This window comes from Astatotilapia calliptera, chromosome 3, assembly GCF_964374335.1.
Source record: "Astatotilapia calliptera chromosome 3, fAstCal68.1, whole genome shotgun sequence".
Taxonomy (NCBI): domain Eukaryota; kingdom Metazoa; phylum Chordata; class Actinopteri; order Cichliformes; family Cichlidae; genus Astatotilapia; species Astatotilapia calliptera.
The window spans coordinates 79467701-79492828 of NC_137424.1; the positions used below are offsets into that span (position 1 = coordinate 79467701).

The window sequence follows — 25128 nt, forward strand, 5'->3', positions numbered from 1 at the left end:
TCTGTCAGTGTAGCAGGTTTGGACTTGTTGGTCTGAAGCTGAAGTTCAGTGAGGAGCTCAGACATGTGAGAACAAGAGGACTCACTTGTAGAACTTCTATCAGAGACTTTAAAGGTTTTTTCATGGAAATAATTCAGGACCCACAGTGGGCCCACAGACTGTGAAGCCTTTGATTTATTATTTATTGCTGCAGTCAGTGGGACATTTGGAAAATAATGATGAATGTCATGGAAACATTTTTGAACTGATTAAATCTAAATGAATGTATAAAATCAGCATCAAACAAATGATTAAAGAAGAGCAGTTATTCACTGTTAGTGAGACAGGAAGTCAACGTTTTCAGTTAAAACAAGTAGAAGAAGAAACATGGAGCTGTTAAAGTGTAACACGAGTTTGTCATGAAGATGCTTCCTGCTCTGCAGCAAACTGTTCACTTCAGTTTGGATTAAGGACACAGCTCAGCTAAAAACAGCTTCCACTAACAGTGTTTCTGTGATCTGCAGTGGAACCAGTTTAAAGTGTCACTACAATAGAAACATAATTTTAATGCTGCTCTCAGTAACAGGACAACAAACATTTCTACATGTTTCTAAAGTCCAGACTGCATTTCTGCTTTTGTTTCATCCAAACTTCCTCATGAATACCTGTGTGTTTGGTTCCTTTTTTAAAGTTTTACTTCACTTTCCTGAACTCATTGTCACATGATCATCTCCAGCACAAACAGCACAAATCTGCCGCTCCATATTTCATGGCAACTGACTCAGAGCTGGACCAACAACGCCGAGTGGAATGAGAGCAGGTTTGAATTCATTTTTAATCTCAGACATTAGAGGCAGTTAAAAGTTTCACCTGCTTCTGTAACTGAAAGCACAAGTGATGTGTCGGTCGCGAACGAAACGGCTCTTAATGCCGGATCATTGACGTGAACAACGCGAGACATAAGGAGCCGTGTTTTTTTTTCTTTCTCTCACCCTCTCACTCTCTCGCACTTTTTTTACGCTTCACTCTGCATGTGAGCCTTGTGCTTTATGCTGGGCAGAGGGGGGAGGGGCGGTAGTTACACTCTCACAAAGGAACAGAGCAGGAGAGAGAGAGAGAGCAGGGCCAACAACATCACATTAGAAAGGTATAGTAATCATCCACAACTATTTTCAGTTGCGGATGATAAAGGATTCAGAAAGTTTATTCATGCAGGTCCATATGACAGAGAATATTTTGTTTTCCTATTATAATTTATATTTAATTGTGTTGTGGTTTGCAGTGTTTTGTGTTGTTTTCACTTTGAATTTGTTTAAAAGGAAAAAGCTGAAAATTTAAATAGTTAAAAGTTGAAATGTAAATAGTTGTTTTTTGTATTTTATGATTTATTTATTACATTTTATGTGAATTGAATAAATAAAAGTATATTTACGGTGGCCCCTACAGACAAAGCACATACAAACCTACAGGCTAAACAAGCAAGGAAGTACCAACCACCAGATTTGGTGTGTGGTAGTAACAGGTAAATTCATTTTTTTTTTAATTATTTAAATATACATGAGTGTTTGTGTATAAATACACAAACCATACACATATGCTTTCAATTGTGTAATTTAAGTGATCACGGTAGCTCTGTTTTGGAAGTTCAGTTCATGCTAGAAATGTGTTTTGGTATAAATATATATATGTTTATATATATTTAGATATAAACATATATAAATAAAACCACCTTTTTCACATTAGTAATTCCTTTTGTGCATAATTTTATATTATTGTTAATAATAAATTAATTAAAGCAACAAAACAACCTGAAGAGCCGGTTGGGAGCCGAAAGAGCCGGCTCTTTTTAGTGAGCCGAGCTGAGCCGGTTCTCTAAAAAGAGCCGGAAATCCCATCACTAGTCCAAACAGCAAATGAATCGCGCATGAGCGAAGCCGCTGCTTCCACACTTACTGTAATGCAGTCAGTTCTTCTTTTACTGTTATGCTGTTTTTGGATCACAAGGTTTAAACATAAACACACACACAGAAAGTAACTCCAAAAGAGCACCTATTTCGGGTCACTTTTGCCGGTCCAAGCCCAGATAAAGGTGCAGGGTTGGATTTGTGACGTTAAAAAAAACAATAATTGCTAAAATAAATTTAATTTGTAGTTCTAAATAATTTCTAAATGCATTTAGGGTATTTTTTACTCACTTTATGTCTCTTCCACGATGTTATTTATCTCTCCAACAACGTAGGTTACAATTACATTAGCATGACCAATTATGGAAATTATGCGATGATGTCATTTGGCAACTTTAAGGACAGCCAATAGCGATTTTCCTTACTGGGGAGTTGGCAACACTGCGCACCACCGCCCTCTCTCCTTGCGCTCTCTCCCTTTTTCCCTTTTTCCTTCTCCACCCTGTGTTACCTTCACACACCATATCCCCGTAGGAAATTACAGTTCTCACAAGCAATTCACAATAAAAGAAAGATAACTCATTTTAAACAATGCAAACGTGTTTTAATCATTTTACCTGAACTTTGATCTTTTTAACAAACAACAAATTTAAATAGATGAATTTTACTCTTTGATATTTATGTTCTTAGACTTCACTTATCTTTTACTATTTATGCATCTTTTTAATCCGAGTCACAAAATGCATCCTTGAAGGGCAGCCCCTGAATTGGGATACATCCAGAGTGTAAAGAATGGATGTTGTAGGAGGTGTTTCTGAAATGAAGAGGCTGAGTGTCTGTAGGACTCCAGCTGCTTCAGCAGATGTCTCCTTTGTGCTTTGCTTCAAACACAGTGTAGGTAGGAACTTCCACTCAGTTGTTTCAGGTGTTGCTGGATGGAGGAGCACAAATTGTTTAGTGAGTGTGATATTCTGGATTAGGGTCTTTGAAAAGATCAGGACAGAAGGACGTGGATACGTGCTTTATTGAACAGCAGGACATCACACACTAACTTGTTGTTTTCTTAGCAAACTACCTTTTTTGTTAGGGCAACGAGGCACCAAGGCACAATGTACATTTCAAATTCCTTTAATTTTAAATATGTTTATATTGTCTATCCTGTAAAATAGTCAGATGTCTATTCATATTAATGTACAGAATTCACCTGCTTGCTGCTACTACTGCACATTCACCCAGTGTATATACTATATATATACATTTATAATGTTCTTCCTCTACACCCCCCCCCCAATTTTTGCACATGTCGAGGAGCGTGTCAGGCTACATTTCACTGTGTGTTATACTTGTATAACTATGCATGTGACAAATAAAGAACCTTGAACCTTGAACCTTGTTATATGTTGGTCAACCAAGAACTAGCCCTGTAACATTTTACCACTGGGGGGCAACAATTCACTCTATTACAATGAGCATTTGAAATGGCCATATGAAAACAGCATAAAGTAGGTTTGACTTTGATTTGTATGAAACTAGTGTGATGTTGTAGAGTGAGTGCGTCATTTCCAGCATGTGTTTTCAGCCCTGAGTGGCTTTAGGTTGAAGTTGATCCTCATGTGTTTGTCTGCTCTAACCTAGTTATCCCATCATCAGATAATTATACTGTAACTTTGATTACTATACATTTCTTCTTGGTGCCAAATTTCTGACTCTAGTTCAGTTTTAGAAACCTCATGTTAAACTGTGCAAGTATATATGAAACTCCTGATAGAACTAATTTGAGTGTTTATCTTTGTCTGGCACCTTGTCCTTTTATTTTCTTTATTTGTTTTGTCTTTGTTTTTATAATAGACTTGTCTAAAGATTGCAAGCCCTCTTTGTTTTTTGTTTTTTTGTTTTTTTGACAGTTTGTTTGATTCCAGGAGTTTCTCTTTAATTTATATATTAACAGCAGTGTTACAGGTGAAAGTACATTAAATAAAATATATCTATGACCACTATAGGTTATTGTTAACTAAATGACACACTTAATTCTAATACAACTCAGGTTTAATGATCTTTTGACATTTTTAGGTCAGTTCTTGTCACATCCCATGACAAGAATTCATTATTGATTCTTTATCATTAAATATATGTCATTCCCATCACAGAGGAATCCATCCATGAAAGTCACTTCTAAGTAAATCCTAAAAAACCAGATTAAATTTGTAATCTACTCTGAAATATACTAAATAAGTAAAAAGATGTGTTAAGACTCACCATTTACATGTCGGCATGTTTTACAGATCAGAGATGGAGAAGGCCTTACCAGTTCAGCTGCTTGAAACGTTGAAGAATTTGGGAGAGGAGGAGCTGAAGCTTTTTCACTTTTACCTGCAGTATGAACCTGGAGGTGAATTCCCCAAAATCTATAAGTGCCAGCTGGAGAATGCAGACAGGCTGAAAACTGTAGACGTGATGGTGCAGGCGTATTCAGACCATGTGATGGAGGTAGCGATGCAGATTTTAGAGAAGATGAAAGAAGGTTAGTAAAAGAAAAAAGACACATTAAAAGTTCAGTGCAGCATGCAGAAACAACAACAAATTGTATTTTATGAAATGTTTTAAACTTATACCTTTTTAATTTGACTTTGACTTTGACTTCTTTTCTCCTGAAACGATGTAGAAATGTTATATTTACATCATTTTGAAGCCATGATGGTTTTCATTTTTGAAAAGACCAGCTCATGATTCAAAGTGCACTTTCCTCCAACAGGAAGTCCCTCAGCACAGAAAGCTTCATCACTTTCATCAGAAGGTAAGAATTCATTAGTTAGTCTGTAGAGACTAAGATAAGATAATCGTAAGATAAGATAAGATAAATCTTTATTTGTCCCACACGTGGGAAATTTTATGGGTCACAACAGAAAGAACAAGTTTAAGAGCAGTAATCACAATACAATAGGATAAGATAAAATAGAATAACAGACTATATAACAACAATAACATACTAAATACAATAGAATGAAGTACCAACAAAATAGAATAAAATTCTCTGTTATAGTAGGAAGAAAAAAAATGCAGTTGGTATTGCACATAATATTGCATATAAGGGAGACTGGGCAAAGGCTATCATGGTGTATTGGATGTTTGTGTCTGTCTGCACATTCATGGTCATCTGCAGAGACCATGTTGTAGTCCGACAGCAGTTGGAAGGTAAGACCTGCAAAATCTCTATGTCCCACTGAAGGAGCTGCTTATTGCTGTCAGAATATTCTGCATTGGGTTGCAGATGTTGTCCAACATCCTAGAACAGAGCTGGCCCTCCAGATCAGCCTGTTCAGTCTCTTTCTGTCCCCCGCAGAGATGCAGAATTGCTGCCACCCCAGCAGACCACACCGTAAAAGTTAGCTGAGGGCATTACAGAGTCATACAAGGTCTTCACTCCAAAAGACCTGAGCCTCCACAGCTGTCTACAGGCTCAATGTCCATACCTTGGGTGTTCAGTGGTTGCAGTGGAGGATGTTTGTGCCTGCGGAAGTCTAGCACCAGCTCCTTGGTTTTTTCCACTGTTGATCTTGAGATGGTTCTACTGGCACCAGTCCACAAAGTCTTGGGTCACTTCTCTATACTCCCTGTCGTCCCCATCAGTCCTGAGGCCGACTATTGTACAGTGATCAGAGAATTTCTGCAGGAAGCACTGGGTGGCGTTGTGGGAGAAGTCTGCAGTGTAGATGGTGAAGAGGAACGGAGCCAGAACCGTTCCCTGTGGGGCCCCGGTACTGCAGACGACCCAGTCCGATACACAGCCCTAAGTTCTGACATACTGTGGTATCCATGCAGCGAAGTGATGGTCCGCTCCTGGGTTTTACAGCTTGTCCTTCAGAACTGTGGGAAGAATGGTGTTAAAGGCAGTGGAGAAATCAAAGAATATGATTCTCACAGTGTTCCCAGCGGTCTCCAGGTGAGAGAGGGAATGATATAGGATGTGAACGATGGCATCATCATGAGCTCGCCAGGAGCTGAAGCAGTGCCAGGACCATCCACTCCAGGGTCTTGATCAGTTGGGATGTCAGAGCCACCGGCCTGACTGTTGAGCTGTTGAGGTCCTTGGGACGTGGAGTCTAATTAGGGAGCAATCTCATGAATAGGTCCTTAGAATGTGACGTTTATTCAGCAGGAGTGAAAAGTAATGCATGATCATTGGGTTAAACACTGACAGTAAATGAGGGGGAGGTGGCCCAGAGACACAAACAGACGGTATTGAAGAACCAGTGCTCATACAGACATTATTAACTTTATCCACAGAGAAGCTTAGAAAGTCATCAGTCTCAGATATAGAGGACACGGATACTTGGGTGGACCATGGGGGAAACAATAGAGTTTATGGAGTCAAACAGTACCTTGGAATTTCTCTTGCTTGATAAGATTAACTGAGAAATATATCCTGATCTGGCTGTTTTTATGGTTTCATGCAGGGAAACCCAAAGTTCCCTAAGGTGGAGTCTGTGAACTTTAGGTTTAGTTGATTTCCTAAGGTGTTCTACTTTTCTACAGATTCTTTTGACCTTCCTTACGTCATCATTTATCTGTGGACGAGCTCTTTTTGGGGCAGCAATGACAGATTTCATAGGTACCACCGAATTTAAAATCTCCAAGCAGTGATTGTTGAAGCACTGTGTAGCAACATTAGCATCAGTGCAGCCTTCAAAGCAACATCCTGATTTATGAACCGCTTATGGAACATGAGATTAGAAGATGGTGTGTACAGAGGGAAGCTAAGAATAAAAATAACACCGGAATGGTCACTCACTTGTAGGTCCTTAACACAGACATTAATTATGTCTAAGTCAAGAGAAAACACGAGGTCCAAGGTGTGGCCTTTAACATGGGTGGGTCCAGAGACATGCTGAATAAAATTAAAAGAGTCTGTAATGGATAGAAAGTCAGAGGCCATGCTACAGCTAAGATCATCCATGTGAAGGTTGAAATCCCCAATCATTAAGACCTTCTCAAGTTTAATAATCGAACATAAAAAGTCCGTAAAATCTTGAATACAAACACCAGTTTGTTTTTCTTGTGACATTACCAAAAAGTTTGATGTGTCACATGGCCGTCTTCCTATTGAAAAAACAAAAGTTGTATTCAAGATGGGGGACTTCTTAATGGCGACCATGGTCACCACCCATCTTGAGGAGTTTGCCCCCTCACATATACTAATGTGCCACAAATAGGACTTTAATACCACCAACCATTCCCATGTTATTATGGTGTATCCATATAATGGCCCACCCTGTACAATGAGATATATCTGATGAACCAACCTAAAGAAGCTGACTCAAAGGAAGGGAAAGACTCAGAGTCCATAGCTCTGCAAGTGAAACTGATCTGGTGAATGGTTACTAGACCACCACCAGGGCGGTCCAAACACAGAGTCCCAATGAAGTGACAGTCGAGTGGGCAGAGCTCATTAAGGTGGATAGATTCATTCTCCCGCTGCCAAGATTTAGTAAGAAACAGTGAATTCAGTACAAATGATTTGTAGGCTATGGAGCAAGCATTCAGGAGAGCAATCTGAAGCAGAGGTGACAGGCTGACGTCATCAATAGCTGATTGACGGGGAATTGACAGCAGACACCTGGAATGAGGACTTAGTCTCCCTGTACCTCTAGCTGTGGAATTGTGGTCTTGTAGAATGACAGGCCAAGGTGAAAACTCCCACATCTCCAGACATGACACCGATCCCGGTAATTGTTCTGTTTGCCCGTGATTGAATGATTGATTGATTGATTGATTGATCATACTTTATTCATCCCGAGGGAAATTGGGTTAAGGCTGCCAGCCATGCCAGCGCCGTCTTACCCTTCCGACCATAAATACATTACACAAACATCACATGGGGAAGGCAGGTCAGAGAGGTATAACATGGAAAAAGCACCACATGAGGAAAGATAAGGAGAAAAAAACAACTTTCCCCCAGACTAACCTCCAACAGGGAGATCAGTTTAAGAACAGAAAAAAACCCCACCTCTGCACATACCACATGAAAAAACTCTTAATACACCAAAGAAACACATGACAAGCAACAGGGGTGGGTAAAGGGTGAGAGACAGCCAATGTAGACAGTGCATCCGGGCCTGCAGCCTGTGCGCTGGTCTCCTTGATCCACCGTCAGCATCGGAAGGGAATAAGCGTCGAAGGCGTTTGGAGGGGGAGGGGGGATGAGTGTACATCTGCATGTGTATATATGTCTGTGTGTGTGTGTGTGTGTATGTGTCCAAAGTTCAGCTGAGACAGTGTCCTTCGCCCTGCCAGGCTAAGTAAACAGTCTTCCAGCCAACCCAGGTGGCCTTGCATAGAATGGGAAGAACAGTCTAAGCACAGTCTATTATCAGGGTGTTGTTGTTCAGCTCCAGCCTTGAGACTGCAGCTGGCGCCGAAGGGGTCTCTGCATGAAGTGATGGTGGTTTTTACTTTGCGAACAACTCATATGAATTTCAAAGCTGTCCTAACAGTACACTGGTCTCTCAATCTCCCGTTGGAGAGCCGTGAGCTTCTCCATGATGGTATCAAACTTACGCTCTGTGATGTTGTCATTCTTGTGCTCAAAGAGCCGATTCTGAGAACTCACGACCGCAGTGAGCTTCTCCAAGGTGTGATCCAGTTTGCGCTCAGAGGTGTTATTCCGAGTGAGCCCCTCCAGATGTAATCCAGTTTGCACTCAGAGGTCTTGTTCTGAGTATTCACGGCAGCCATAAGCTTCTCCAAGATCTTATCCGTGCTGCACTCAATGAGCCCATTTTGAGAAACTCACGCCTCGTCCCATCATTTCAATCCCAGAGGGCAGCCTTGTGGGGGTTTGAACAGCCGGTTCCACTTTCTTGATTGGACTGGTACCAAATACTGGAGACGTTCTCTACCATGGAGCAGAAGAATTCCCCTCTGTCGGGTGTGTTTCCTTTTAGCCTACACACCAGCCCTACAGCCCCTTCTAGACGATCTTCTTAACCTTGTTCTTGCTCCTAGGTTTTTGCTTGCAGCTAAGAACAGGTACAGGTAGTCGGGAGAGGGAGGAGGGCGGACAAACGGTGGAGGGAAAGCCTGGTGGTAGCTCTGCCAGCTGTCAAAAGTGTTTTTCCAAACATACTTTGATAGTCAACAAACTTTGTGAACTGTAGATCCGAGTAGCAAATAGACCATGATATATCACAGCTGAGATGACAAGATAAAAAACAATATATTGAAGCAGTCGACAAACACACGGAGCAGCAACAGCGGCCAAGCCGAACACAGGCGCCATGTTGCCACCCTCCTCCCCCCACCAAGGAATTCACAACAAAAGAATGATTACTTATTTTAAACAACGTCAACATGTTTCAAACCATTTTACATGAACTTTGACCTTTAACTAAATAACAAGATTCAATAAATCAATTTATCTCTTTGCTATTCATATTATTAGACTTCACTTGTCTCTTGCTATTTATGCATCTGTTTTTACTTGGGTTACACATATATACCTAAAAATGGAAGCCCATCCACACTTTGTACCATTTTTTAAAAATGAAAATAAGACATGGTTGAGTAGAAGGCCTAATTTGATGTGAGATTATTTGACTGAAATATCTGATGAGATTTAAGGTTTCGGTTATCATAAAGATGCAAAAAAATAAACAATTAAAAAACAGTTCTTGAAACTGTTTAAACTGACAAATCATCTTATCTGCTGTGTTTAATTCAGAGGTTCTTCAAAAGTGTCGGGGTAAACTTAAATCTAAGCTGAAGAAGAAGTTCCAGTGTGTGTTTGAGGGGATCGCTAAAGCAGGAAACCCAACCCTTCTGAATCACATCTACACAGAGCTCTACATCACAGAGGGAGGGACTGCAGAGGTCAATGATGAACATGAAGTCAGACAGATTGAAACAGCATCCAGGAAACCAGACAGACCAGAAACAACAGTCAGACAAGAAGACATATTTAAGGCCTCACATGGAAGAGATGAACCAATCAGAACAGTGCTGACAAAGGGAGTGGCTGGCATTGGGAAAACAGTCTTAACACAGAAATACACCCTGGACTGGGCTGAAGACAAAGCCAACCAGGACATCCAGTTCATATTTCCATTCACTTTCAGAGAGCTGAATGTGCTGGAAGAAAAAAAGTTCAGCTTGGTGGGACTTGTTCATCACTTCTTTACTGAAACCAAAGAAGCAGGAATCTGCAGCTTTGAAGGCTTCCAGGTTGTGTTCATCTTTGATGGTCTGGATGAGTGTCGACCTCCTTTGGACTTCAGCAACACAGAGAGTGTGACTGATATTACAGAGTCCACCTCGGTGGATGTCCTGCTGATTAACTTCATCAGGGGAAATCTTCTTCCATATGCTCACTTCTGGATAACCACACGGCCTGCAGCAGCCAATCAGATCCCTCCTGACTGTGTTGGCATGGTGACAGAGGTCAGAGGGTTCACTGACCCACAGAAGGAGGAGTACTTCATGAAGAGATTCAGAGATGAGGAAAAGGCCAGCAGGATTATCTCCCACATCAAGACATCACGAAGCCTCCACATCATGTGCCACATCCCAGTCTTCTGCTGGATCACTGCTACAGTTCTGGAGGATGTGCTGGAAACCAGAGAGGGAGGACAGCTGCCCAAGACCTTGACCGACATGTTCATCCACTTCCTGGTGGTTCAGGCCAAAGTGAAGAAGGTCAAGTATGATGGAGGAGCTGAGACAGATCCACACTGGAGTCCAGAGAGCAGGAAGATGATTGAGTCTCTGGGAAAACTGGCTTTTGATCAGCTGCAGAAAGGAAACCTGATCTTCTATGAATCAGACCTGACAGAGTGTGGCATCGATATCAGAGCAGCCTCAGTGTACTCAGGAGTGTTCACACAGATTTTTAAAGAGGAGAGCGGATTGTACCAGGACAAGGTGTTCTGCTTCATCCATCTGAGTGTTCAGGAGTTTCTGGCTGCTCTTCATGCCCATCTGACCTTCGTCAACTCTGGAATAGATCTGCTGCAAGAACAAGAAACAACCTCCATGTGGTCTAAATTATTTAATACACCAAGACTAAAATCTCTCCACCAGAGTGCTGTGGACAAGACCTTGCAGAGTCCAAATGGACACCTGGACTTGTTCCTCCGTTTCCTCCTGGGTCTTTCCCTGCAGACCAATCAGACTCTCCTACGAGGTCTGCTGACACAGACACGAAGTAGCTCACAGACCAATCAGGAGACAGTCCAGTACATCAAGAAGAAGCTCAGTGAGAATCTGTCTTCAGAGAAAAGTATCAATCTGTTCCACTGTCTGAATGAACTGAATGATTGTTCTCTAGTGGAGGAGATCCAACAGTCCCTCAGATCAGGAAGTCTCTCCACAGATCAACTGTCTCCTGCTCAGTGGTCAGCTCTGGTATTCATCTTACTGTCATCAGAAAAAGATCTGGATGTGTTTGACCTGAAGAAATACTCTGCTTCAGAGGAGGCTCTTCTGAGGCTGCTGCCAGTGATCAAAGCCTCCAACAAGGCTGTGTAAGTAAATATGTTTGTTCTCACTGAATTTAATAATTGCCAGCATTTACAGTCAAATGCTATTTGGTGAAAGTCATTGGTGTCTTTTGGACTTTGTGTTTTTGTTTGTTATTTTGATTTGTTTGTTCATTGTATTTGTCACACTTAAATGTTTTGGATCATCAATGAAAGCAAAGTACAAAATGCAGTTTTTATATCCTGATTTAGGTGAGCTACAAAAGCTATCCAAACTGAATTCATGTAAAAAGTAATTCTCCTTAAACCCAATAACTAGTTTCCCCACCCTTGATAGCAAGAACTATGAGAAAAAACATGATAAAAATAAAAATCTGTGGATACGGGCCTCAAATGCAAGACTCTTTAAATGAAGCGAGTGCGTTTATTTACAGTGTAAAAAGACAACAAAGTGCAGACTGTCCTCTGTGTGTGTGCTCCAGGTGAGTTTGTGTGTCCCTGACTCCCGTGCAATATTTTCTATGGGTGTTAGGGGCCAAACTTTCATACAATGAGCTCACCTGAAACCCTGGCTGATTGTGACCCACACCCGTTTTCACACCTTGGCTCAGCTGAAGAGATGATATGTTGCAATTTGGAGATGTTTCTTAAATGATAGAAACAGGAACGAGACAACGATTTTACATGAGAGTCAAGGCCAGAGAAGTGTCAAATATTACTCCAAGATTTCAAATGTTTTACTTGACGGAAGGACAGAAAGAGGCAAGAACCTGACTGATTTTAGAATGTAGCTCAGGAGGAGCTATGATCATGGTCTTGGTCTTGTTAGTATTTAGAATGAGGTAGTTGCCTGAAAGCGAATCAGAAACCTGAGTTAAACACTGGACTAGGGTGGAAAGCCTATCCAGTTGATGAGGCTTAAAGGACATATGCAGCTGAATGTCATCAGCATAAAAATGATAAGACAGGTCGCTAAAAGATTGAATGATACCAGCCAAAGGAAGCATATAAAAAGAAAATAATAATGGACCTAAAACTGAACCCTGTGGGACCCCACAGGTCAGAGCAGCAATGTCAGAGGCGAACCTGTCAATCCTAAGAGAAAAGGTCCTATCTGATAAATAGGAAGAAAACCAGTCTAGGGCAGAGCCAGATATACCAGCCAAAACCTTGAGCCTGTTAAGTAGGATTTTGTGGTCGATGGTATCGAAGGTTGCACTAAGATCAAGAAAAATGATCACAGAACAATTCCCTGCATCAGATGCCATTAATAGATCATTATAGACTTTAAAGAGAGCGGTCTCTGTAGAGTGCTGCTTTTGAAAGCCAGACTGAAAATGGTCAAGAATGTGTAATTTACATAATAGGGACCTGTACAGATTTTCAACAATTTTGTCTAGTAAGTTACTTAAAAATGGCAATTTCAAAATAGGCCGATAATTACTAGTGGAGCTAGGATCACGATTTCTGTTTTTTTTAATAGAGGAGTTGCTTCTGCATGTTTAAAATAGGATGGAACACAGCCTTCCCTCAGTGAGCTATTAATAATGGATAGTAATGTGGGACCAATGCTGGTGATAGACCCGGACAGAACAGAGGGAGGTAATATATCTATAGAGCATGATGAGGTTTCATTTTACCTAAAACTGTAATTAAGTCATTATGTGTGATTGGAGAAAAGGGAGTAAATGACCCAAGACAACAAGGGGTGTCTTCATAAGGGGAGGCACTTGAGGAAAGTTTGGATCTCAAGTCCTTACGAATTGACTGAGGAAAGTATTACAATCTTCATCAGAAAGTAACTGGGCATGCTGAGTTGGAGGAGACATAATACTGTTGATGGTATCAAATAGAACTCTTGAATTAACTCTTGAATGGCCCTCAAAACATGCAGTGCCAACTCGTTCATGAGCACACTTGCATTGTCTATAAATAAAATAATGAAACAGCTTTATCTAATGATTTAAATAAAATAAAATCTGTATTTCTTTCCAACCTAACAGCATTAAGACATTTAATTGTAGTGATTTTGTTTTTTTCTGTTCTTTATTTTTAGAGTGAGTGATTGTTTCCTCTCAGAGAGAAGCTGTGAAGCGTTGTCCTCAGTTCTCAGCTCTCAGTCCTCAAGTCTGAGAGAGCTGGAGCTGGGTAACAACAACCTCTGCCATTCAGGCATGATGCTTTTGTCTACTGCACTGGAGCATCCACACTGTACCTTAGAAAGTCTAAGGTCAGGATTCAGTCTTTTCCACTTCAAAAATCTGTGTTGCATTACTGAATCACTGGCAAAAACTGATAGAATTGTCAGGTATTGGATTTTCAGCTTTCAGACACTTCTTGGGTGGAAACAGCACTGAGTTTTGGTTTGGGAGACAGATGCTCTTCATGTGTTTAAAATAAGACAATAGCAATTCCAGCCACTTGTGAAACATTAAATATTGCTAAATCTGCTAACTCCTCAATGCAGAACCAAAACACTTTTTTCTCTTGTTCTTTATTTCCAGATTAAGTGGATGTTTTCTTTCAATGAAAAGTTATGAAGCACTGACCTCAGTTCTCAGCTCCCAGTCCTCTAGTCTGCGAGAGCTGGACTTGAGTAACAATAACTTACAGGATTCAGGAATAAAGCTTCTGTCTGCTGCGCTGCAGAGTCGACATTGTATACTCAAAACTCTGAGGTCAGATCAAAGAATATTTTATTTTTCATTACATTCATTACATCGACAATATTTTCATGACATAATTAACCTGTTAAAAATGTAGTTTCAAAAGAGTACATTCATCCATTTGTTGTTGTAGCTCACTATTTGCCATGATTTCCTAGTCACAGTTAGGTTTCATTCAATTTCAATTCAATTTTATTTATATAGCGCTAAATCACAACAGCAGTCGCCTCAAGGCGCTTTATATTGTACAGTAGATCGTACAATAATAGATACAGAGAAAAACCAAACAATCATATGACCCCCTATGAGCAAGAACTTTGGTGACAGTGGGAATGAAAAACTCCCTTTTAACAGGAAGACACCTCCTCAGACTTGAGGTTTCATGCTTCTGATGTTTTTAAAATAAGGTGATAGCAGTTCTAGCCAATGAATCAACATTGCATATTGGAAGTCTTGTAGATCCTCACTGCAGCACTTGTCTTTGTGTTCTTTATTTTTCAGACTTAGTGTCTGTAACCTGTCAGGGAGAAGCTGTGAAGTTCTGTCCTCAGTTCTCAGCTTCACATCCTCTAGTCTGGGAGAGCTGGACCTGAGTGACAATGACCTGGAGGATTCAGGAGTGAGGCTTCTGTCTGATGCACTGGAGAGTCCACATTGTAAACTAGAAAGTCTCAGGTCATGATTTAGTGTTTTCCACTCTGTATTATTTAGAATCTGCATTATATTACTGATTTAAAAAAGTAAAAAAGTTTATTTTATATACTTTTTGGTTGGATTATTAGATTCTGAATTATTGTTTGTAATTTTCATATACTTCACAAATTTTTATAAAAGGATTCTCATAAGACTACACGAAATCTTAAAGTTATTTTTGGTCAAGTTAGGTTCTTCCTTTCTTGATCTATATTGATAAAATTTACAGTAAAAAAGCTTTTAGTTGATACTATAACGCTGCAGTGAGAATTCTGACAGGGGCTTCTCTTTTTTAGTTCTCTGTTAAAGGCTTCTTCTTTGGCTCTTGATGAAGGCGGTCACACTTTCTCCCTATCCCTTTCCTTATCGCTCCTGCTTGGCTTTCTCATGTCTCTGTCTAGTCTTGTCTACTTCTCTCCCTCTACCCTGGAAAAGTCTCACAGACTGTTCTCTAAAACTTAAAAGAAGAATTATGGATTAGGTCAACTTGTCCCTGAATGCAATTGACACCCTCTTCTCGATGAGAAACCTGGGTTTGTGAGAGCCCGTGTGTTCTGGAGGGACGTTCCCTGCCGGATACACGATGGACGGGTGGAAGGACTAGAGGGTCATGTGCCTGGCGGGACTGTCGATCGAGCGCATCTACCTTTTTGGAACCATGATAACAGGGTTCTTGCTGATTGGACCTGGCTTATTGAAGAATAAAGAGACTGGAAATGGTGACCACGGTGGCACGGTGGTTAGCACTGTTGCCGCACAGCAAGAAGGTCCTGAGTTCAATTCCACCATCAGGCCGGGGTCTTTCTGTGTGGAGTTTGCATGTTCTCCCCGTGTTTGCGTGGGTTCCCTCCGGGTACTCCGGCTTCCTCCCACCGTCCAAAGACATGCAGCTTGTGGGGATAGGTTAATTGGATAATCTAAATTGTCACTAGATGTGAATGAATGTGAGTGTGAATGGTTGTCTGTCCCTGTGTGTTGGCCCTGCGACAGACTGGCGACCTGTCCAGGGTGTACCCTGCCTCTCGCCCTATGACAGCTGGGATGGGCTCCAGCGCCCCCCGCGACCCTGAAAAGGATAAGCAGAAGCGAATGGATGGATGGATGGAAATTGGAAATGGCTGTTCACATCCCCACAAGGCTGCCCGCTATTTTGATTGGAACGATGGAGTGAGCCGTGGCTTCTCAGAATGGGCTCATTAGACGCAGCACGGATGACATCTAGGAAAAGTTTGTGAGTACTAAAACTCTGACAACATCTGACAAATTTTTGGAGAGGCTCACGGCTGTCATGAACACTCGTGCTCTTTGAGCAAACTGGATAACATCATGGAGAGGCTCATGGCTCTCCAACAGGAATGGTGACAAAACAGTGATGGACATTAGATCAAATGTAAAATTGACATGCAGTGGTTAACACTAAAGCAAGAACACCACCATTATTTCATGCGGTTACCATATCGGTGCCAGCTGCGGTCTCAAGGCTGGAGCTGAACATAACAAACAATTTCTCCCCTGATAACAAACTGTGTTTAGACTCTTCGTTCCAAGTGCCCTCCAAGGCCGAGTCGGACGGCAGATCTGGGCCCAGCACTGGATGAATAGCTGCAAGGCAGGATGGCTGTGTCTGCATCGGCTTACTTCTCACCCCTTACCCACCCCTGTTGCTTGTCACGTGCTTCATGATGTTGTGATGTGGACATTTATGTGGTCTTTGTGCAGAGGAGTTTTTTGTTTCTTATTCTCATGCTGTCCTCCCATAGGGGGCCAGCGTGAGTAGAGGTATCTTTCTTTTCCCCCTCCTCGACTTGACCATTGTATTGTACATTTCAGTGTTTTTCCATAATACTAACGGTCTCTGACCTGCCTCCCCATGTGATGTCTGTGTTGTGGGCTTGTTCTTTTTCCTTCAGTGGGCTGGTTTAAGTCATTATGCAAATGTACTGTTTATAAGATTTAAACCTGCAGTTAACCTAGACTGAAGAAGTCACTTGGATGAGTGACGAAACGTTTCTCCCACAAAACGCTATGTCTAGATGAACAGAATCAACTTTTGGAGATTTACTTTCCTGGATGATTGAGAATGCATCAAGACCTTGTAAAAGCATATTATTCTATGGGATCTTTATATACTCAAAGACTTAAGGTTTAAGGTGCCGATAAACCCTCCGCATTGGTCACTTTATGCTACAACATCATCATCAAACTCACTGCTATACAGCTTGAGCCAACTTTTGATATTGGTTGTCGCTTCATAAAGCTAACTTGAATTGAATGGATGCAATGAGTGGGGCTCATTGTATTTAGGGAAAACAGGCAAAACAAAGACAAACCTTATGTAAAAGTTCACAAATGTTTTGTGTGTCTGCAGTTTGTCACACTGTCTGATCACAGAGGAAGGCTGCACATTTCTGGTCTCAGCTCTGAGCTCCAACCCCTCCCATCTGAGAGAGCTGGACCTGAGCTACAATCATCCAGGAGACTCAGGAATTAAGCTGCTCTCGGCTGGACTGAAGGATCCACGCTGGAGACTGGACACTCTCAGGTATAGAAAAAATGTCCGATAGAGGAGAAAGAGCTGGAAACATTTCCTGTGTCATGGAGAAAGTGAAGAAAATATCAAGATGGAGCATAAGAAACTAGCAGAGGCCCTTAAGCCAAGGTTTACTTTTCCATGGGTACACTGAAGTAAGATATGTTAGGCTTGATGCAGCTAGTGGAGGGTGTGCAACATTCATTAAACCAAACATCACATATAGCGAATTGTGTAAAAGAAATGATCTGGAGCACCTGGCATTAGAACTATGGTTAGGTATGGAGGCTCTTACTGTAATACACTTTTTAAATAGTTGTAAAAAAAAACTACATTTTATGTTCGGGAACATGAAGGGGCTCAACAGTAAGAAAACAATCCTGTGTGGAGAGCTCAATAAGAAAAGAAAGAAAGAAAATGGAAAGTTAAGGTTAAATGATGTTAGGATGGAGGAGGACAGAGATGCAGCAGAGGAAGCTGTCCCAGTGAGTAGAGGAAGAGTACACAGGATGATGGTGCCATGGTGTGATCAACAATGTAACAAAACATTAAAGGACAGAAACAGCATTTAGGCATCTTAAAAGATACACAATATAAAAAGAACTTGATGAAATTCAGATAATATAGTAATGCAATAATTGAAGTGATCAATGTGATCAAGAACAGGTGGTAAACAAAAAGGAATCATATTCAAATGTTAAATTGTTAAAAATCCTGTAGATGAGGAAAGTTCTAATTAGGGGTGGGTTTTTATAATCGATTTATCGATTAAAATAGATTCTGGCTTGGATAACGTGAAATCGATTCATTAAAATCCTGAATCGATTTTTTTAATATAAATTTATTTTGCCCGAAATGCCAGAATCTCAGGTGAAAGATCACAAAATTTCAGCAACCACCAAACAGCTAAGACAGTAAATGAGAGCAGGTACACTGATTCTTTTTTTTTTTTTTTTGTCCCGTTTGGATCTATAGCCATCAGAATTGTTGTCTTGAGGCCAAGAAAGATGCCAAGCGGATTTATTTTACCAAGTGGATCATCATGGCCTTGCCATATTGGTCCATTTGATTGACCTTTTTTATAATTGTGAATTTATTTTATTTTCAGTTGCAAACGGGACAGATATGACTGTGGGATAGGACAGGGGGAAAGAATGAAAGAAAGAGGGGGAGAGAAAGAAAGAAAACCAAAGGGGAGAAGAGACAGTGAGAAGGGGGGGAAGAGAGAAAAAAACAAACAAACAAAAAAAAAACAAAAAAAAACAAAACTCCTGGGTCACCTGTATGGAGAAAAAAAAACAGAGGAGACAGCAAACAACAAAGAGCAGGTACACTGATTCTGCACAAAGATGTAAACACACAGCGCGGACCCGCGGATCAGAATCAGTGAGATGTCGCCTTTCTCAGCTGACGGTCTGAAAGCCGACAGCTCGCTGGTTCTGATGTGACGGCAGGTCCGCGCTTTGTGTTTATGCCCTTTTTGCGCTGATCATAAAGCTGTTAGTTTTATCTCTTTCCAAACAATATTGACCGAACCAGCAGCAAAAGAAGATCCAAATTACGCTTCACATAAACATCGTCATGAATTCCCTCTGACTTTTGCTGTTTTGCTTCCACCACAATAAAATCACACTTCATGCACAGCTCTCTCTCTCTCTGTCTGTCTGTTTTCTGCATTATTCGCTTGCTTGTTACTCACAGGTCTACCGTTGTTTACAGCACTCTCGATCGCTGTTTTTGTTCGTTTTACATACTTTCGAAAAGAAATCCTCATTTCTGCCGTTCAATACTAAACAAATTTAAACTTTTTAAAATTATGCAAAATGCAAAACGCTTAGCCGTGTCTCTAATAAAACCGCTGTAACGTCAGAGGTAACGTTCATATGTTGATTAATGGTTTTCTTTCATTTTTGATGTACTGCAGAATATTTTTATAAAATCCCAGGCCAGGAAAACCACCTTCATGTTTTGTTCTGTGTTTTATCTTCAGCTACTTTGACAAAAAGGCATCTGCTGTGATGCTCACACCTTTGATAAAGTCTTGCGAGTGTCAGCTTCCTTTTTATACATACAAAAATATGTAAATGCACTGATCTGAATTATAATATTTCTGACTGTCAAAATTTCCCAGATTCAAATCTAATCGAATTGAATCGAATTGAATTGAATCGAATCGTGGATTGAATCAATTCGGGACCTTGTGAATCGGAAACGAATCGATTCTAGAAATCAGTGACGATACCCAGCCCTAGTTCTAATGTTTACTTTGCAACGTGTGAATTAAAAGCAGAACTTACTTTCTCTGAGAAGGATCAGGTGTGTTACATCATGATGGAGTAGTTAGAGAGTGAAGGACTGAATGCTCTGCTGCTTTTCTATGTGGAGAAATATGCTGTTAAATCAGAACAGGAATAGGTTTAAGGTGGCATGAAAACTCATTCAGAGGTCAGAGGTCATGTACAGTAACCACACTGCCACAAACAGGAGAAAACCAGCTGGCAGCAAAGGCAGCGAGGTGTTCTTTCCAGCTAAACAGAAGAGGAATATAAAGATAATGAAGGTCACAGTTTGAATCAGTCATATTTCATTTAATACAGTGGAGTACTGACAGATCAGGATCAGTGCAAATCATCAGCAGTTTGATCCACGTTTGGATCGAAGAGTATTTGTGAAAATGTTGGACTGTTCCTTTATCAATTTTTAACAGTATGTGTATGAGAGCCATGTAATGTCCATGTGTGCATGCTGACTGTGCTGGTCTGACCCCCCTCCTCCTTTCAGGGTGGAGCCTGCTGGAGTCCGATGGTTGAGACCAGGTCTGAGGAAGTGTAAGTGTGTTTTTAATGTGATTCATGAAAACAAAGCAGCACACATTCAACCATCTTCATCATTCACATCTCTGATGTCAGGAGTCATTATCAAAGTGTCAATCAATGAACAGATGATGGATCAATAACTGCAGCTGGATTGTGTTTGTTCTCTCATCAGATTCCTGTCAACTCACAATCGACACAAACACAGTGAACACAAACCTCCAACTGTCTGACAACAACAGGAAGGTGACACATGTGACGGAGTTTCAGTCATATCCTGATCATCCAGACAGATTTGATGTTTATCGTCAGCTGCTGTGTAGAAATGGTCTGACTGGTCGCTGTTACTGGGAGGTCGAGTGGAGAGGAGACGTTTATATTTCAGTGAGTTACAGAAGAATCAGAAGGAAAGGAAACAGTGATGACTGTTTGTTTGGACACAATGATCAGTCCTGGAGTCTGGAGTGCTCTGATGATGGTCCTCGTTCTGTTTGGCACAATAACAGACACACATCCATCTCCTCCTCCTCCTCCTCCTCCTCCTCCTCTGTCTCTAACAGAGTAGCAGTGTATGTGGACTGTCCTGCTGGCACTCTGTCCTTCTACAGAGTCTCCTCTGATACTCTGATCCACCTCCACACCTTCAACACCACATTCACTCAAACTCTTTATCCTGGGTTTTGGCTCTGGTCTGGTGCCTCAGTGTCCCTGTGCTGAGTGGAGTGTAAAGAGTGTCTCCTGTTAGAGAAACACTCTGACTGTTGAACAGATAGTTCAGTCTGTACATGTCTGTCTCTTTCACTCACAAACACGTTTTCAGATTCATGGATTCAATCAGTTGATGTTTGAAACTCTTCTAAATGATTCCTTGTAAACTGCTTCCTCTTCAGTCCTTTAAAGATGGGAGATCCCATTATTCCAGGATCCACATGTTATTTTTCTTTTTCCACTCAAAGCTTCACAGTGAATCTCAGTATGTTGTGTTTCCCTGAAGCTCAGTTCACAACCAGCTCAAGTCTGAGCTCATTAAAATGAATCAAAATGTTTGTTACTGGTGTCAGTACAGAATAGAATAGAATAGAATGCCTTTCTTGTCACTATACAGTTGTACAATAAGATACAGAGCATCTCCTACTCAGTGCAAACATGCTGGGCAGGGGGGGGGGGGGGGGGGCTGTGTTATCGGTGCATGTGTGAGTTCAGGGTGGTTATGGCTTTGGGGAAGAAACTGTTTTTGAGTCTGTGGGTTTTTGTGTTGATGCACCTGTAGCGCTTCCCTGAGGGAAGCAGGCTGAACATGTTGAAACCAGGGTGGGAGCTGTCCTTGATAATTTTTGCTGCTCTGCTGAGGCAGCGGGAGGAATAAATGTACATCAGGGAGGGGAGAGGGCAGCCGATGATCTTCTGTGCTGTTTTGACCACACTCTGAAGCCTCACTCTATCCGCCTTGGTGCAGCTGCCATACCATACCGTGATCCAGTAGGTTAGCAGGCTCTCAATGGACGAGCGGTAGAAGGTCAGCAGCAGGTTGGAGTTCAGCTTATACTTCTTGAAGACTCTCAGGAAGTGCAGCCGCGGTTGGGCCTTCTTGACGACTGCTGAGATTTTGTCTGTCCAGGAGATGTCAGCAGAGATGAGGACACCAAGGAACCGGAAGGGGTGGACCTTCTCCACACACTCCCCGTTGATGTAGAGGGGGGGCAAGTCGGTGCTGTGTCTCCTGAAGTCAACAATGAGCTCTTTGGTTTTCTTAGTGTTCAGTGCCAGGTTGTTTTCTGAACACCATGCTGCCAGCTTCAGAACTTCCTCTCCCTTTGAGATGAGTGCGACTACTGTGGTGTCATCAGCAAACTTGATGATGAGATTGTTGTTGTGGGTCGGACTGTAGTCGTGGGTGTAGAGCAGGGGTGTCAAACTCAAATACACAGTGGGCCAAAATTCAAAACTAGAACAAAGTCGCGGGCTAACGTTAATATTTATTGAAATATATTTATTCCTCCAGATATAAGAATGAATCTTTTCTTATGGACTCAAACACGTTTTGCTGAAAAACTGAATATGGAACAAGCAAAGCTTAATACTAAACAATATATATATTAGCTGTATAATACCAGTAGGCCAGCTCTAATAGTAATTTGGTATGGCTTCGCGGGCCAAATGTAATTAGGCTGCGGGCCAAATTTGGCCCGCGGGCCAGAGTTTGACACCTATGGTGTAGAGAGAATACAGGAGGGGCTCAGCACACAGCCCTGTGGGGAGGCGGTGCTCAGTGTGCGAGTGGAGGAGAGATGAGGGCCGAGTCTTACAGTCTGGGGCCGGTTTGTAAGAAAGTCCTTTATCCAGGCACATGTGAGAGGAGGGAGGCCAAGAGAGACCAGTTTGATTGTATTAAAGGCTGAGCTGTAGTCCACAAAGAGCATTCGGACGTAGCTCTGCCGCTGCTCTAGGTGACTCAGCACAGAGTGGAGCGCTGTGGCGATGGCGTCTTCTGTGGATCTGTTTGCACGGTATGCAAACTGGTGGGGGTCAAATTCTGGGGGGAGGTAATCCTTGATGTGCTGAAGGACTAGTCTCTCAAAGCATTTCATGATTACCGGTGTGAGGGCCACAGGGCGGTAATCAATCAGGCTGGAGATGGGAGACTTCTTTGGCACTGGGATGATTGTGGCTGATTTTAGACAGGATGGTATGGCTGCCTGATCCAGTGAGAGGTTGAAGAGTCTGGTGAAGATGAGGGTGAGTTGGTGTGCACATGCTCTTAGTACCTTGCCAGGTACTCCGTCTGGACCGGCCGCCTTCCTGGGGTTCATTGCTAGGAGCACACGTCTGACATCGTGCCCCGTTACAGTGAATGGAGCGGTGCAGGAACCAGGTGAGGATGAGGATGGGAGCAGGGTTGAAGCAGATGAGTGCTGCTGTTGTGGTGTTTCAAAGTGGGCAAAGAAGCTGTTTACTTCCTCTGCCAGCTGCACACTCAGGTTTTCTGTTTTCACAGCCTCTGTGGTTGATGATGTCTTGCATTCCCTGCCACACCTCCCGTGTGTTGGTGCTGGACAGCTGGGACTCCATGTTTCTTTTGTGGTCTGACTTGGCTTTTTTAATCTCCCTTTTCAGGTCAGCTCAAGCAGCACTGTACAGAGCTCTGTCACCTGACCTGAAGGCGGCATTGCGGGCTTTGAGGAGTGTGCAGTCCTCGCTGGTCATCCAGGGTTTTTGGTTTGGGAAAACCTGAATGCTTTTGTCCACAGTCACATTTGCAGTACAGAACTTGATGTAGTCCAGTACTGATCCTGTGAAAGTTTCTAGGTCCTGGTGTTCAAATATGTCCCAGTCTTTCTCTGTGAAGCAGTCCTGTAGTTTGGAGAGAGCTTTTTCCGGCCAGGTCGTAACCGTCTTTGTGGTGGGCCTGGCACTGCGCCTGAGGGGGGTGTAGGCTGGGGAGAGCAGGAGGGAGATGTGGTCGGACTGACCGAGGTAGTGGAGGCGTATGGCTCTATATGCATGCTTGATGTTGGAGTAAACATGATCTAGAGTGTTTTCTCCTCTGGTGGGACATTTGACATGCTGATAGAACTTTGGGATTACAGTCTTTATGTTGGACTTATTATTGTTTTTTTTTTTTTTTGCCTGTCCCGTTTGGCTCTCTTGCCATCAGAATTATTGTCTAAAGGCAAAGAAAGGATTTACTTTACCAAATTGACCATCCCAGCCTTGCCATAATGGTCCATTTGATTCACCTTTTATTGTTTATTTTATTTTCACTTGCTGAATACGGGACAGACTTGACTGGGGGAAAGAAGGGGAGAAAGAAAGAGGGAAAGAGAAACAGCTGAGAAGAGGGACGGGGGAGAAGGGCAAAAAACAAAAACCAACAGAATGGTGTTAGATTATAATATTATTTTATCCCATGTTATACCCCTAATTAAAGATTGTGAATTATTATGTAGTTTTAGTTTGCATTATTCTCCTGAATTAGAAGAAGCTGATAACTATTGCATTAGTTAAACTGATTTGCATTACATTAGACTGCTGATTTATTGTGGATGAATGATATTGTTTTATGATGTTATAAGAAATACTGTTTGCAGAAAGTCATCGCCTTATTTGTCTGATTAGAAGAGAACGGAACATGCTGGAGTTTTCTGCCCCATCTCAGCAGGAGCAGATAAACGGGGAGCCAAGGTCGTAGCTTAGGCGCCGTGTGAGAGAAAAGCATGTAAATGTTTAGGCTTTTATGATAAGGTGGGAGAACCAGAGGCTATAAGAGTTTGAGCAATGCTCCACCATTTTGAGATCTGATGCTGTCTGCATACAGTGTCCATCTCCCACGCGTGTGATCATTAAAATCACCGTTTGACTTAACCCGGCCGGACCAGTGTTGTTATTGTGGTTTTTTCTCTTGTCTCCATCCCCAATTTTGAACTCGTAACAATGGGTAGAAAAAATAAAGAAAAAAATGCATCTATCGATCACCTGGATCACCTGTTGAGAAAGAAAAAAGAAAACAAGCAGAAGAGAACAAGAGTAATAGAATAAACAACATCACAGTGATATATGGGAATATGACAGTAAATACTAAATATTAAACATTATTGTGCAGCACATAAGATCAACAGAACACAGTGTGCTTTGAGGTAGGAGCCAAAAAGGGTGTAGTTTGGTTGTGTGATCACCCGTGTGTACACCTGTGAGTATGGACGCGCTTGTTTTTTTTTTAAAAGGTTCCTTCATGTAATGATCTGCTAGAGGGTGTGGGGGGGCCACAGCCCCGTCCTCCAGGGCATGAAGCAGGTATGGAGGAGATCAAAACTCCAGACATCCAGAGGCCCCCAGAACACAAGAGACCAAGGAAGACCCACAGAGGGGAAGCCGCGCCACTGTCCCAGAAAGAGCTGAGGAGAGTCCCAGATGAGGGCTCATTCAGCAGCCGCGGAGCAGAAGCCAGGGGGAGTTGCAGTGACGCGCCCGTGAGCTCCGCCGGCAGCCAGCTGTGCCTGAGTGACCGAGCCCCAGGCCGAGAGGCCGGGGGCACCCCACCTCCAAAGTGGCCGGAGAGAGCCCCAATAAGCAGCC

At 42.1% G+C, this 25128-nt stretch overlaps 2 protein-coding genes across 4 annotated transcripts in view; both read left to right on the forward strand.

Moving 5' to 3' along the window:
• LOC145425924 (uncharacterized) overlaps window positions 1–21103 on the forward strand; it is an 87794-nt gene extending 66691 nt beyond the window's left edge. For 2 of the 3 annotated variants that reach the window (XM_080299390.1, XM_080299392.1), the window contains 2 exons: window positions 20024–20070; window positions 20231–21103. In XM_080299390.1, the coding sequence (XP_080155516.1) occupies window positions 20024–20070; window positions 20231–20772 (589 nt within the window). In that variant the 3' untranslated portion in view covers window positions 20773–21103. The remainder of the gene's footprint in view (window positions 1–20023; window positions 20071–20230) is intronic. The other variant, XM_080299391.1, reaches the window with a different exon arrangement.
• On the forward strand, window positions 4155–11402 carry LOC145422032 (protein NLRC3-like). Its single transcript, XM_080293238.1, has 3 exons — window positions 4155–4404; window positions 4636–4677; window positions 9601–11402. The coding sequence occupies exons 1-3, from the start codon at window positions 4155–4157 to the stop codon at window positions 11400–11402; spliced, it is 2094 nt and encodes a 697-aa protein (XP_080149364.1).
• Window positions 21104–25128: the final 4025 nt, after the last annotated feature.